The sequence below is a fragment of the Triturus cristatus genome, chromosome 2_1 (assembly GCF_964204655.1).
Source record: "Triturus cristatus chromosome 2_1, aTriCri1.1, whole genome shotgun sequence".
NCBI lineage: Eukaryota > Metazoa > Chordata > Amphibia > Caudata > Salamandridae > Triturus > Triturus cristatus.
In genome coordinates this window covers 1,017,358,086-1,017,374,577 of record NC_140581.1, presented here as the reverse complement: position 1 = coordinate 1,017,374,577, position 16,492 = coordinate 1,017,358,086, and the positions used below count along the sequence as shown (strand labels likewise).

At 44.6% G+C, this 16,492-nt stretch overlaps 1 protein-coding gene across 2 annotated transcripts in view; it reads right to left on the bottom strand.

Annotated features, from left to right (window-relative positions):
- LOC146866244 (prostaglandin reductase 1-like) overlaps window positions 1-16,492 on the bottom strand; it is a 336,856-nt gene that overhangs the window by 160,706 nt on the left and 159,658 nt on the right. For both annotated transcript variants that reach the window (XM_085634947.1, XM_085634956.1), the window contains one exon: window positions 12,928-13,045. In XM_085634947.1, the coding sequence (XP_085491073.1) occupies window positions 12,928-13,045 (118 nt within the window). The remainder of the gene's footprint in view (window positions 1-12,927; window positions 13,046-16,492) is intronic.

Sequence of the window (16,492 nt, the reverse complement as noted above, 5' to 3'; positions counted from 1 at the left end):
CAACAGAGGCGAGAGTAGCCAGCCTATTCCCCGAAGAGCTATATCCACGCGGGGTCATGTTTCCACTCAAAAAGTGTTATAGTGAACACACTCAATGTCAATAACAGGGAAGAAAAAACAAGCTATCACAGACCATAGGAGATTCTAGTCTATGTGGCTTAGGTATTCACATGTTAGAAAAAACATCAGCATTATGCAATACTTTAAGCCCACTAGTGCACCACTAAGAAAATACAATAGTCACTTATCTGAGTCCGTAGTGCACCGGTACGACGTGCCGCCATTAAAAAAAAAGTCCGAAGCGCACTGGGATCTCGCAGACAGCTTTACTCAACATCTGAGGTAGTCCCTGGTTCATCTTGTGCACCTCTAGGGGACCTCCTGCGTGGCTGTTGAGACTATTCTGTTTTCAAGTATTTGAGAACCTCCGTGGGTGTGTTGTAAACCCTACCTTTACCTTCATCTATGATCTTCATACGCGCCGGGTATATCATTGCCTAAATTCAAGTCTTGGAGTTTCTTCTTTACATCCAGGAATTTCTTCCGGGCTTCTTGGCCCTGCGCGGTGAAATCCGGGTAGATGGAGATAGCCATGCCGTCATGGGTAAGAGCCCCCAATTCCCGAGCCCTATGAAGCACTGCATCTCGGTCCCTGTAGTTGAGGATTTGGGCAATGATGGGGCGCGGTTGTGCCCCCAGCGGCGGAGGCGGTGCCAGTGATCTGTGCACTCTCTCCACAATAATGACGTCAGAAAAGGTGTCTCTGCCCATTATTGTGGTCAGCAGGGTTTCAATACATCGTTCCATGTTACCTGTGTTGGTTGTTTCCGCAATGCCCAGGACGCGCAGGTTGTTGCGGTGTGACCTCGCCTCCAAATCCTCGGTCTTTGCCAGTACCGTTGCCAGGGTCTTATCAGTTGTTGTTTGTTTCATTCCAGTTGGCGTTGGGCGTCCTCCACGTCCGATATACGGCGTTCTGCCATGTCAATTCTTTCGGTATGTCTATCCAACCTCGCAGACATCCTATCAACTCGGTACATTAAGGAGTCTATTTTACCATCAATATTTGTCAGTGTTGATTGGATTGCTGCAAACATACCCTGAAAATCCATTGCTGAGTCCGCGGTTCCTGACTGTGTCTGTGCTGGGGCCCCCATGTATCATCCATCGCGCGCTCTGTCGTTTTTTTGGACTGTTCAAAATGCAGTTTGGGCTGATTTTGTCCGGTATTGTGTTATAACCTATTGTTGTTGTGGTGCATCTTCCTTATTAATATTCTGTCCCTTGCTGCTCAGCCATGAGTGATGTCACTTGGAATGTTGAGTGTGTGGGACTGGAGGAGTTGGCAGTTGGTAGAGATGGGCTGAGCAGCAGGGAGGCTGCTCCTGGTGGGGCTTTACAGGGCTTATATATGGACTTAACAGAGGCTTTACTTGAACTTTACATGGACTTTGTAATGTATTAAATAAACCTACAACTTGTTCTAAGCGGCCTGTCTACGAGACATCTTTCATTATTACACTGGCAACGAGGATGGGATATCTTTGTTTTTGCCACACTGTGCATTACCATGCTTATGTACACTGTTATTATGTGTTTTGCTTTGTTTGCTTCTCATTGCGTTGCGTTTTGTTGTGTTGTACGTAATTAATGTGTTTACATTGATGAGTGAATGTTGGATATGGTGTTGTATCTGTATTTTATTCTTAGTCATACCGTTTCTAAGGGAGGTGATTTCCCTATAGGGTGACGTTGTTCCCCTATTACTGTGATTTGCGTTATGGAGTACCATAGGGAGGTTCCCTATTACAGAGTCTTTGGGAGGTGTTTTTTCCCTATAGGGAGGTGTTTTTCCCCCTATTACAGTATTTGGAATTTTGGAGTATCATAGGGAAAGTTTTTTTCCCTATTACAGTGTTCGCAGAGTCTTTGGGAGGTGTTTTTCCCTTATAGGGAGGTGTTTTCCCCTATTACAGTATTTGGAATTTTGGAGTATCATAGGGAAAGGTTGTTTTTCCTATTACAGTGTTCGGAGAGTCTTTGGGAGGTGTTTTTCCCCTATAGGGAGGTGTTTTTCCCCTATTACAGTATTTGGAATTTTGGAGTATCATAGGGAAAGTTTTTTTTCCCATTACAGTGTTCGGAGAGTCTTTGGGAGGTGTTTTTCCCCTATAGGGAGGTGTTTTTCCCCTATTACAGTATTTGGAATTTTGGAGTATCATAGGGAAAGTTTTTTTTCCCATTACAGTGTTCGGAGAGTCTTTGGGAGGTGTCCTCCCCTATAGGGAGGTGTTTTCCCCTATTGCAGTCTAAGGGAGGTGTTGTAGTTTCTAAGGGAGGTGTATTCCCCTATAGGGTGGTGTGTTTACCCTATTACTTTTAATTTGTTGGTAGTGTGTACCCATCTAATTAGTATCCCTAGGGAGGGGGATGGGGTTCATTATTCTTTTGTTATAGATATTTTTCTTGCAAGTATTTGCTGATTTGATGTATATTTACTTGCATAATGTATTTTCTTATTGATTCCTGTTTATGTAAGCAATGGTATTTTGGTGATATCTTGTTTTGATGCATTTATATCTTTATGCTTAGTTTTCGTAAGGAAGGGAGATGTGTTATAACCTATTGTTGTTGTGGTGCATCTTCCTTATTAATATTCTGTCCCTTGCTGCTCAGCCATGAGTGATGTCACTTGGAATGTTGAGTGTGTGGGACTGGAGGAGTTGGCAGTTGGTAGAGATGGGCTGAGCAGCAGGGAGGCTGCTCCTGTTGGGGCTTTACAGGGCTTATATATGGACTTAACAGAGGCTTTACTTGAACTTTACATGGACTTTGTAATGTATTAAATAAACCTACATCTTGTTCTAAGCGGCCTGTCTACGAGACATCTTTCATTATTACATATACCCATGTTCAATAGTCGCCTTGCCCCTCTCAGTGCGCAGAGAATCAAATGGCAGGGCTGTAGCTTAACAGCTGGTAGTACTATTGTTCAGGCATGCAATGCAACCATACACCAGATGTCATGCCTATCAACACAGGTATGGTAAATCACCTCAGCCTCCCAGTATCTGTGGGCCAGGAGATGGATGCCTACAAGTTAATCTGTTAAGAGCACAAGATTGCAGGGTTGTAGTGCATCCATCCTAGGGGCAAACTGCGCTCCGGTCTAGGCCTAGTAGACCTCTCATCACATGCGCCCAGCACAGTCACAGACACCAGCCCCGGTTATTGGAATCCTGACAACAAGGTTGTAAAATTGGCAGTGGTATTACTGATGCACAACCAACATGTGGAGGCCTGCACGCCCCCGTATCCCAGGCTAGCACGTGAATATGGCAACAGAGAAGGGGCTCTTGAACTTTTGTCCAGTGCTTGCACGCCCAGCTATATATCCCCTATATATCCCCTATATATCCCCTGGGGCTTGGCAGTCAATCTTTATGCTAGCCAGCAGTACTATGTCGGCAGGGACTGAATCACCCAGTTTCCGCGATCACCCACACCGCCAGAGCGAGGATATCAGCAGCACGGTGGGGGGGTGCTTCAGACTGTGCAGCGTTAAGGCAACATGTGGGGGGCCTCCGCGTTACTCACTGCTCACGCAGCACCAGGGAAGAACGCTCTTGTCGTCGCTGCCATCCCCGGCCTCCGCGCTGTTTCCACAACTTCTACATCGTCCGCGGCGCGCAGCGGTGTCCACACAGGCGCCGGAGAACCGGGGGCAAATAGGTAAAGACGGTTCACTCGGTCCAACCGGGTGTAGTCTGTCCACGCCAGGGAGGGCCTGTCTCACATCGGCCGAACGGCCCCCTCAGTGGATCTCGCGATGTCGGCACGCCGCCTACGCGCCTCACCACCCCCCAAGCCGTGTCCCGGCTCAGACTCTACGGCGATTTGGCCGGCGAACTGACGGAAGCGGCGATTCTGGACATGGACGTTCCCTCCACTCTTCACAGGCAAGAGATTATATTTTTATGCGATTTTTCCACTGAGTGTGTAGGATTCATGCAGGATAACGACACGACCAGAGGAGCTCACTCACAGTGCGGCCATTACCAAGTGTGGCTCCATCTACCAACTTTACATAAGTCATCAAGAACATATAGTCACAGTATTTCAGTACTGTGTCAATCTCTGAAGACTTTTTGAAGAGGGTGAGGTAAGTTCGTTTTCCCAATGAAGGCTTGAAGCTGAGTAAATAACAGTTTTTACCAATAGCTCCTCCAGAAATGGTAACAGTGAGATGGGTCGATTGTTATTTGTCTCCTCTGAAGAAAGGCCTACATTTTTTAACAGAGGTTTTACCAATTGCAGATTTCCATGAACAGTGCCCTGAATAAGAGAACAGTTAAAGAGCGAAGTGTGATTATCAGATAAAGTTGGACTCCGTTGTTTAATGATTTTGTTCTGATTAGTTCTACTTCTTCCAGATTGTAAACTTCCGTTAAATATGTCAGGGTATTGTGGATCTTCTCGGGAGAAACATGAATTTTCAAGGATCTGTCCCTTCCTATGTTAGGGAAATAGGAGATTAATTTTCCCCCTCCAAAATCTAATATAGTCAATTTTTGTGGGAAAAAAGTCAGAGTGCAGAGAGATTGAGATGGTGGCAGAGAGAGACTAGAAGTCTCAGGGGCAGACAGCTCTTCGTGTACTCGAAATAATTATGTTTGCTTATTCTGGGCATTTAACAGGCGCTTATTGTAAAAGTCATATTTTGCTTTATAAGTTTATTTTTTATAGAAAGACTAGAGATATGGATTTGCTTTGCATTCTGTGTGTATTTTAGTCTCCACTGCATTTCATCCCTTCTGGTCTCTAACATTAGTGCTGCTAGGCCCAGAGTAATCTATGAATTGTATTAGAAGAGTGATTGATGTCACAATTAATCATTTTTTCAGGACATAAAGGGTCAATAAGAGGTTGAATAATGACTGAAGTGTTAGAGCGTTTTCAGCGTTTAGAGTGCAGGCTGATATTTTATCAGCCTGGAAGAAAGAGGGAACTTGAACAGAGGCTTCTAAGAGATTCACGGAACACCAGCATATTCAAAACAAATATGTTTTGGGGTTTAGGTGTTGTCAGAGACAAAGGTGGTCTGACCATGCCAAGGCCGGGTCAGCTCTACAAATGATGGAGGGGTCCAGGATAGCATAAAGAAGGTGCCTTGACTTATGGGTGATCCCATTGTTTGTTACTTTTTGATTTAAGATTTCAAAATCACTATCGAAATTCACAAGGGAGCCCTGGGTTTGGTCTATCCCAAAGATCAAGAAAACGTGTTCATTTCACATCAGATGTAATTCAACTCAATTGGCTCTCACTTGAAGCTAGGATTTGGTTCAAGATAGCCTGCTTGACGCACAAAGTGCTTCATTAAAACACTCATGCTAACCTGGCAAAATAACTCGAACTATCTGGTTTCAATCAGAACCTAAGAAGATCTAAAACTACTGTTAAAACCACAAAATTTAAAAAAGAAGTGAACTTATAACCACGCCTTGTTCGGTCTTGCTCCAAGAATATGGTGTGCTCTTCCTCCAGAAATCAGAGCTAACCCTACATCCGCCTCATTAAAAAAAGAAGTCAAAGGGGTTGCTCCTGAATAGCTACCTGCAACAATAGACTTGAAGTCACCCAAACTAACATGTATTTCCTGTTTACAACACTGATCTATTACTCAACTATGCAAGGTTTTGCTTATTTAGATCTAATATGATGCTGGCTGTTCTTTTTTTGCATTGTTTTTGTTTAACTTCTTATATAGTTAGTATTTTACACCTTTACCTGCTTATCTCGCTTAGGTGTACAACGCTCTGATACCCTGATGGGTCAAGTTCTCGCTTTATAAAACTTTTCAAATAAATAAATAAATGAAGCCAAAGTATCAGAGAACGATGGCATATTCCTTTTTCAGAACAAATATGAGAATGTCTTCGATTAATAAAGAATATATTTTATTAATAAGGGTGTTGCATCTATTTTAGTTTGTGGGGTGCAATAAATGAGAAAAATATTATTTTTTGACGCATTTTAAATTCACAAGCAAGGGTTGCAAATTAGTTCTGAATAGAGTGTTTTTATAACCTTAGTTTACTTTTATAATGGATCACAACCCACCTACCCCAGTTACTCATGCCAGAACTAAACTTATGCTAGAGTAGTGAGATTGGAGGAGTTTATCTAGTATATGGTCAGAGTTATCATTTATCCACGGCTCTACGAGACAGCATAGAACCAAGTTAAAAAACTCACAGAGACCTGCAGTCTCAAGGCAATATTGAGTCGCTGATCCAACATTGTAAAGCACAGCTTTGACCTGTTTTTGTAAGTTAATATACCCTTTTTCCACAGGCCAAGGAGAATGTACTGTTTAGAGTGGAACAATGGGCAGTAAGTTGCCTTGTTCCACATTTACCTTGGCATTCTCTGATAATCGATAGTATGGGCAGAAATGTGCAAGTAACTCATTATGACTATAAAAGTGCTTTTTGGAGAGCTATCATTAGAAGAAATAGGATGTAATAGGTGTTGGATTTAGCATACCTGTTGAGTATTTGTGACTTCTAGTCAATTGTAGGTGGGCTGATACTGGAGAGACGTCATGGCTGGTGACGCCGGGGCATGGACTCACATTTGGCATGCCAGCAGCGTGCTCACTGCATGCACATGCACAGCTGCCATCTGTAAATAGACCTTGCTAGTGTGGCATATCTTGACGTCTAGACCTCCAACTAGGGAGGCTGAAGCCCTTACTTAAGTTGGCTGGTAAACAGAAAGCGAGGACAGCTCAGGTGAAAGTATCCACGATCCTCCACTGAAATATGATCTCAGGAGCGGTATCCCACATGCATTAATGTATAAGGTATAGCAATAATATACTGACTGTAGAAATAACCAAACAAATTCATTTAGACAAATGGCCCAGGGACAGAAATCTTGACTGTCAAAAAAGTTATCTGGGTGTTTGTAAAGACCTCAGGAGAGCACAGCTGCCTCCTCTAAATAAGCCTCAACAGTGTAGCACATTGCAAAGCCTAGATTGCCAACTTGTGAGGCTGAAGCCCTCACTCAAGATGTCCGGTAAACACAGATCAAGGCTCGGGTGAAAGTGTCCTACAAATGTGGATTACTGAGCATCAGAACAAAACAGTTTTGATAGCGAAAAATGTTTTGGTCTTATTTTGGAGACCTGAGATCCCCCAAATTGGGAAAAGTAACCCTCACCCACTATCTATGGCATGCTTCATCACAGGACTTTTTCCCACATTCACAACATTTAGTAGTATTTGAGTGGGCTACACAATCCAGTCGGAGTGCAGGATATCATAAGTAGGGATCAAAATAGTAAGTAGATGATGCACCGCCTAGGGGTGTAGCCTGTGTACTAACATTATTCAGGACAGCCATGAGAGGGTTAAAAAAAATTAGAAGGTTTGATGGTAATGGAGTATTAACAGTATCACTTGCCAACTCTTCTAGGTGCTGGCAGATCAAATTAGCATGTCATCCCTCTGAATATCGAGGTGATTACCAACGTACGTTAGGAAAAAAACAGAGGTTCTTATTGGTTGCTAAAGTGTGATTAAAAAGAGAGGCTGGTGGGCTACTAACATAACAAAAGGGCCAGGGTGAAGTCACTCATGTCTTCAAGGGACACAGTCACTGCTGATGTCGATCAATCCATTGTTAGCCCGAATAGGATGAACAAGTATTTATGTATGGATTTCGGCAGCGTCAAAGCTAAGTGTTCAGCGTGTGACATCAGGACATGCTATACGCCGCGCCATGTCTGATGTCTGGGTGTTGTGTCACATCAACAAGAAGGGCGTGTCAGGAGCACCAATTGCTTATGTCCTATAACACTGCTAGAATGCTGATTTCCTTTGCTATCAAAAGATAAAGGCAGAGTACAGCTAGGAGACATTGATGTTTAGCAGATATACTGTGCACATATTATTATGACAAACCTTTGTAAACGGGAAATCCACTGTATTTGAATCTGAAGGGTTAGATTGGTGCTCAAGATATGGTCATTTTGTATTTAGTACTATGTGTTATAGTGATTTTAAGGGTTCATAAATGTATGATGCTGCTATGAGTTGCAAAAATTGGATCATTACTGACATGGTATTTGGTCATCCCCCTTTTGAGGGATGGAAAAACATTTCACCTGAAATGGTAAAGTAGATGTTCTCTGAATGCGTATTTGCAATATAGCCAGCCAAGCTTGGTACAATGATTAAGTGTAAAACATGAAACAAAATCTATACTCAAGTCTGACCATAATTAAATTTTGTTTAAATACTGCCAAGGAATATCCTCATTGAGCTGATAGATGTGGTCCCAGTATGTGTATCCAACATTGTTCCTGCTTGAGTAATGTGTTTTCCACTCTATTGTTGTTTCTGGTTATCCATGGTTTGTTGATCACCACTCGCTGAAGATTCTCTGTAGTATGAGCGCCTTGTGAAAAATTATAAATTAATGTAGTCACTGATGTTTTGCACTTTGTGTTACTTCTGTGTTCACGGAGTCTGATCTTGATTTTTCTGGTGTTCATGCTAACATTTCCCTGACTGCAAGGGTATATGATTAGGTAAATCACATCTTTGGAGTTGCTGATGGTATGTTGTTAGGAACCAAAGGAGAATTAAAGCCAAGATAGATGCTTTCTGTGACAGAGGTTAGGTGGCACATGCTACATTTACCACAAGTATTGTGGCCTTTAACTGGAGGTAGACCCCCATTAAATATACTGAGGATGGGTTTTCTTATCTAGGGGTCTGGTAATGGTCAGGATGTTACATAGGTTTGCGCCACACATTTTATCTTTTTGTACAAACTGATTGTAGGGTTTGCGAGTACTGCTGTCACCCAATAGACCACAGAGGCGCACTTTGGAAGTGGTGGAAAATATCATCCTCAACAGAGTGGGACTTTTTAACCCCACAACATTTCGTGATGGAATGTGCGGAACTTGCGCTCACTGAGAACTTCGAGTTCGAGAAAGTCATCTATCACCAGATCACTGGTACTTCAATGGGGAGCACCTTTGCCCCCAGTATGGCCTGCCTGTACGTTCAGCAATTCGAGGACGACTTCATCCACAATCCACACAATCCATTCCTACAACATCTCAGGATTTGGAAACGCTACATAGATGATGTGCTTATAGTATGGAATGGGACTGAAGAAGAGGCAATAAGATTTGTCCAGTGGGTTAACACCAAAGATACACACCTGAGATTCACCCACACAATCAATAAAAATCAGGCTATCTTCCTTGATTTAGACATCACTATGACTAACGAAGGGATTACCACCAAAGTGCACAACAAGCCCACCGATAAGAACAGCCTTCTACTATATGAGAGCTACCATCCTAAGGCCCTGAGACAAAATCTCCCGGTTGGACAATTTCTCCGCGTAAGGAGGAACTGCTCTGATATAGGTACCTTCGAAGAACAGGCATCTCTCCTTGAAACAAAACTTGTTGATCGCCACTACCCTAAAAAGTTGATACGCAAGGCTAAGAAGCGAGCTAGAAACAACCCAAGGGAAGCACTTCTAGAGGATGTGGTTAAAGAGAATACTGACAGAACAGTATGCGTTACCACATTCACCCCTGTTTCAAACACAGTGCAGAAGATCATTAGGAAAAGATGGAACATTCTGAACAGCGCGGGAAAACGGTGGGAACCCCCACTGTTTGCATTCAAACGCAACAGAAATCAGCGAGACCAACTAGTTCACGCCAGCATGCCAACTACAGTTGGAACTGAACAACAGAGGCTTTGGGATACACCGCGTGTGGTGGGACACTTTACATGTGGGGGATGCACATCCTGTAACCTTACTACCAACACGAAAGAAGTCAACATAGGTACAGGAAAACAGTGGCAACTCTGTAATTTCAGCAATTGCAACACCGAGAATGTTGTTTACCTCCTGACATGCCCATGTGGTCTCCAGTATGTTGGCATGACAACCAGAAAAATCAGGATACGCATCAACGAACACTGCAGTACCATAAGATGTAAAAAAACGAATACTAAACTCACACGGCACTTCTTGGAAAAACATCACAAGGACACCGACCTTCGATGGACTATCCTTGAAGTCATGAAAAAAAGTAGATTTGACCTCTCAAAGGCTCTTCATGTAAGGGAACAACGTTGGGTCTTCCGTTTGCGATCCCATGAGAGGGGCCTTAACGACGCTATCCCCTGGGTCCAATTGAGTAGATGATTCCTCTCCCTGTGTACTTTTTGTGACGCCAACGCGCCACTTCACCTCTATGGCTTGAACTTGATCAATCATGCCCCCGTGCCATTAACTACTGTCTCTACACCATCTTCTCATTCCCTCATTGACCACCAACTTGGCAATATTCGCGCCCCCATGGCACTGCAAAACTGCCCTCCTTTTCCTCATGTTCCCTACACACCTCTCTCATCCTGCACACAATTCGTGAGTCAGGACTCTTTCTATTTACAGGAGTCATGTGCGCCCCCTTTGGCACTTGGCCTTTCGCTCGCCTTACTATGCCCACCCTTGATCTAGGCGACTGCTACCTGGGTTACCACCAGACGACCACCCCAAGCAAATCACCACCTTTACACCGCGCCACCCCCGCGTCACCAAGGCAACCCCAGACGGTCTTTCCATTCATCTTGATCACTAAAGCATGATTGGTCCTGCATGGTTTTCAATTTACACAACCACACTTCTCATTGGTCTACTGAGAATGCATCGGAACTCATTCTCACTACGTCACCCCCGCGTTACCAAGGCGATCCGAGACGCGCTTTCTCACACGTGACTACAACCGCGGGCGCGTCCGGTGACTCGTCTTCCTTATTTGGGCACACGCCGATGCTGGGGTAATACCATTGGCCATTCGCTGCAGCCATGACAAAACCAGGCACGCCGCTGCATGCATCATCCTCACGTCCGCTCGGGACACCGGAAACAAAACGGAGTCACTTTTCAGCCGTAACTACTCACCGCTGACTCAAATTAAAGCCTCAAGCACAATATTTAAACCCCGACCCCGCGGCCTCATTCCTACAGTCGGGAGGACCGGGAGCAACACCATAGGCTGAACGCGGGATACTTTGCCTGAGACAGTAAGAGTATGAATGCGATTATAGTTGTAACTAGACCCCTCTGGTTCGTTACTGTGTGAATGGATGTGTACTTTACTCACATGTGGAATTTCCATGTTCCATATACCGGATGGTAATACTCTGATGAATACTGTGATTTACCTTCTCTCCCTCCAGAATGAACAGGAGTTTCCCCTCCCCTCCCCCCATGTGGCAAGTAGTTGTTTCAACTAGGGTAAGACCCACGAGAGCTTCTATACTCTCGTTCTGTTTGTGTACACACATAGAGTGGCACAAGTCACGTGAATGGTCACTCACCTTAAGGAACTTACGCATGCGCTGTTTCTTTTCATCTTTGTCTTTTAATGTCATGTGTTTTTGACCCTTTTCTACAGTTAATACACAATTGTTTATTCACTCCTCCCTATAGGCTTGACGTTTGGAAGCCATTTAGGAAGCGGAGTGCGGCCCTCACCACACCCGCGCAGTGGTACTTTCTTGCTACCTGTTGGTAAGAACGGAGCCCCCATTTCAAACTTAGGTCCTGATGAAAGCCCTGGACCCGCTCGGGCCAACTAGGCTGAAACATGTCGACCTTTCACGAGACGGTTAGGGGACACTAAACACCCCACACACCGTCCTATTGTTTTTAGCATCATATAGTTATTGGCCACATTAAAATTTCTTTTCTGGTAACTATAATGATTTTTAACTTCACGTTCCATCCCACGGGCCCCCACTCTTTAGTTTAGAAGTGCATCCCTGTCTCCAGGTGTATGCCCGCCCTCCATCAAACGAAGGTTTTGGAGGGCGAGGACTGGCCGATGATGAAGCATGACACCAGGTGGTGTGTGAGACCAGTCCGTCACTTTTTGTGAGATGTCCTAACTCACAACAGTTCTATAACTGTAGTAGGGTCACACTTCACTAGGAGCAGCTTTCTGTGGTAAACACCCAATAGACGTAGACATTCCTGATGTTACATTTCTTTTATGCAAAGGACAGCAGCACCGTTTGTCTGTTCGTTTCGTAATAAAATTTAGATCGAACTTTAACTCATCAAGAGCTGTCTTTTCTTCTAGACTGAGGTGATAGAATGATGACAGATTAGACATTTTCAATGTTTTAATATCATGTACAACATACTGCTCGAAAGGCAAGTACCCCCTTGGGGGTATATCAATACTAGGTGGGGAAAATGAAGATTTATTTTGGATTCCAATATCGCCTCTACCATGTATGGCACTGTCTATTTTGGAGAAGAAACTTTTAGTCAGTTTTTTTAGTAGGAATTCCACCAATTCACATCTCAATTGAAATTTGAGGACATTATTAGTCGGAACAAAACCAAGACTTTAAATTAAAGTGTAAGGTTGCTGTTTCAATAGAAGAGTGTCTGTCAGATTCACCACACGGTTGGTTGTTTCATTGTCTAGTGTGATCGTATCAGCAATCCACCACAGGAAATGATCTAAGGAGTAGTCGCTCAGTAATGTGGAAGGTATAGCAACACTGTGATGAGAGGCAGAAATAAATTCACCACACATTGTCATCTAAACAAGAGGCTTAGGCACTGCAATATTGAATTTCATCAAAGGTACCTTAATTATAGGGGTGCAAGTGTTTTTTCAAAAAAAGATGGGAGTACTTCTAAAACTATTTAAACATAGGAAAATGGTTTTATACATGCATAAGAGGAACATTTATAATCTCTTCTTAGTAGACCGCACATGCAGGTAACACATTCAAGGAACATTTTGTGACTGGTAGTTAGTTTTAGTGTGTTCCGCGGAACCTACATGATATTACCTACTTTGATTTTTGCAATTTGTCCCACAACTGAACCAACGGCCCCTGCTGCAGCATTCACAAGAACGGTTTCTCCTGCCTTGGGACGACAGATCTCCAACAAGCCAAAGTAGGCAGTAAGCCTAGAAAAGGGAGAACAGAGAAGATGAACAAAGACATTGTAAAATACACTGGTATGTCATTATATCCTACATCCTACTGTTGACAGTTACATTTCATATCTTTGCTGGCTCTAACATCATACACATTTCTTATTTTAGTCATCTCATGTACAGAATACTCTGAAGCATCAATGCAATGAAGAAGTTTCTGCAATTGAACTATGGGACTGCCCCAAAATGGATTGCTTAAAGTACCCTACTCTTCATTCTGGCACAGTGCCCGCTGGACTGGACTGAATGATTGTAGTGAAAAGATCTTGACAATTACTTCTTATAAACCATGACAGTCTCCGGCTATAATGAAGTAAGAATATGCAATTAATTACAATCAATATAGAGCTCCACAATGAGTTGATGGGTGGGCCAGGGTCTACACTGAAATTCCACTGGTACCCTGTAAACTTCCAAGGATACAGCATCAATCTGTTATTCTATATTTCACTTCCACAAAGACACACAATACACAAACATACATACATACATACAGTGATATACAAATAGTACACTGCACACCTTCCCCTGCACACCACACAGCAAAACAACCCCCCACAAACACGCATTCTGAATTATACAATTAGCATCCGTAAAAACATAAGACATTGTTGTAGTATGGGCTGCCTCTCCAGAGCAGATGGTTCCTTTATGGAAGGTAGTAGCATTAGCCATCACCCAGTGATGGTACCAACGTACTACAAAATATATTAAAATTGCCTTTTAACGTGTATGTGTAATGTCTTCCTTCTCCATCTTCCTCCTTGTTACCCACTCACTGGCTTCCCTTCATCACCACAACCCTTTGAAAAATTAAAACTCTCTCATCTGATGTTTCAGTAGAGTTTTACTATTTTGTAACATGCTGCTGCGGGGCACAGCAGGACCACCTCTAAGTCTCCATTTTAGCTTATCGATTCAGGTTGACCGTTTTCTAAAGGGGACTTTTTTTACATGTTCTGCGCTTACACAATAATGTACTGAGAAATAATTGTACGTGTAGTGCATGTCTGGGCAAGCATTATTATCATGTTATTCATACACTCTATACAAGGCTAGGCACATAGAATGCAATATCCTTGTATTTAGTTGTACTGTTGGAGACAGCTTTTCAGCTCCAGACTAACCATCGCATCATCTCTGCACCTTTAACACAGTGTGATTGGAAGAGTGCTTTTATTATATGAACAACCTCTGCATTATATTCGCCAGAGGAGTACTTCTGCTGGGATTGTCTTGGAACGTGACACACTTTGACTGAGATGCAGTCTTGCTGACTGACCTAAAAGCTGCAAATGATGATAACCTGTTCTGCAAATGCTGGTTTCCTGATACATCATACTTGGGTATGGGGGAGTTAGGCTATCCTAAGCGATCTGTCAGAGTGTACTCCCAATATGCTCTCTATAGCCCGTTTTACCTGCACCGCGGACCCTGCCACAGCACTGCCTCAGCGATGGGACTCCAAACCCCTTGATTCCTTGTGCCAGGAGGCGCCAACGTTAGGCTTTCGTGCCCAGATTCGCAGAAGAGCGGCCGGTGCTCCCACAGCGCGGGAGCCTGTTGTACCTGCACTGCGAACCCTGCCACAGCACTGCCTCACCGGGGGGACTCCAATCCCCGTGATTCCTTGTGCCAGGAGGCGCCATCGTCAGGCTTTCGCGCCCAGAAGCGCATTAGGGCAGTCGGGGCTTCCGCAGCGCGGGAGCCTGTTTTACCTGCACTGCGAACCCTGCCACAGCACTGCCTCACCGGGGGACTCAAATCGCTGTGATTCCTTGCACCAGGAGGCACCATCGTCAGGTTTTCGCGCCCAGAGGCGCATAAGAGTGGCCAAGGCTCCCGCGGCACGGGAGCCCGTTTTACCTGCACTGCGAACCCTGCCACAGTACTGCCTCACCGGGGGGACTCCAATCCCCATGATTCCTTGCGCCAGGAGGCTCCAACATCAGGCTTTCGTGCACGGAGGTGCACAAGAGCAGCCAGGGCTCCTGCAGCGCGGGAGCCGGTTTTACCTGCACCGCGAACCCTGCCACAGCACTCCCTCACCAGGGGGACTCCAACCCCCGTGACTCCGTGGGCCAGGAGGCACCCACGTCAGGTTTTCGCGCCCAGAGTTCCATAATAGCGGCCGGGGCTCTCACAGCGCGGGACGTGTGCGGGCGTGCCCGGGCCAAGGGTGGGCCAGTCTGCGCCCGTCCGAGACCGCAGGAGGCTGGGCTGGGCCACCCCCCTTTCAAATGGCATCGGAAACCGGTGAGAACAGGGATGAGTGATGATATAGCCACACCCTAGAAAGTTCATAGGAAAGTTCAGTAATTGAAATCACTTTAATTTACCTTTGAGCTGCCATAATGGGAAAGCGTACCATGCTACCACCTGCACGCCCAATAACCGACAGCATCAACAGCATGCTTGAGAGTGTGGTTAACATTGTTTTGGGCGAAATCGAACTCATGGAGCACTGCTTGAGGCGGTCTGTTGTCTCAGTGCACAGGGGTGCATGCAGGGCAGCACATGGTGTGCACTCTGTCTTTCTGTAACCCCAGTTCCTGCACGGCATGGACTTTACAGTCCATGCCATGCTGGAATGTGCTGTGGCTGTCCCACGGCGGTGCCTTTCAAAGGCTCTCCTATGAGCATTTGAAAGGTAGCACCGTGGATCAGCCCCCGCAGTACCACCTTCCCGGATTACAGCTTGTAATCAAGTGGGCGGACGGCGGTGGAGTTTGGCGGTTTGGGAGCGGGTGGTGGCGTGTTGCCCAGCTCCCACACCGCCAAACTCATAATCAGGCCCTTAGTATTTTGTATCTAAATAAACCTACATGAGTCTAAAAGGTAGTACTATACCTGCAATTCTCTTACTGTTTGAGCTTTGTACGAATCAAGATGGTAAATGACTTTGGCTTCATTCAGCTGCTTAACCATGTCTGCAATGTGCGGACCTGGTTGATGTAATTCTTTTCCAATCGCCTTGTTCACTTGGCGCATACCCATGCAGATGCACATGGCTCCTCCACTATCCTTTTTTGGCACTACCACTATGGGTAAAACCCATGCCGTCGAGACAGTAGATTTCTCAATGATGTGGTGCTTTATTAATTTCTCAAGTTCTTGTTCAACAGCATCTTGTAAATGAAATGCAATTCAACGATGAAAAAGAAAAAGGACGGATGATGAGGACATATGTATGTGAAGTTGCACTTTCATGGCCTTAAGTCTTCCCAGTCTATGAAGCAAGGATGGAAACTGATCCACTATCTCATGATTGGCATTGACATTGTAGTGAGTAAACATCTGCATGATGAAGTGCCGGGCAAGACATGAATTGGCACTTGTAATTTCATATTTTTAAGCTTCACATTTGCAATGAATGACCCTTGACTTTGCAGTGGTGTTGAAGCTGCCCACGTATAC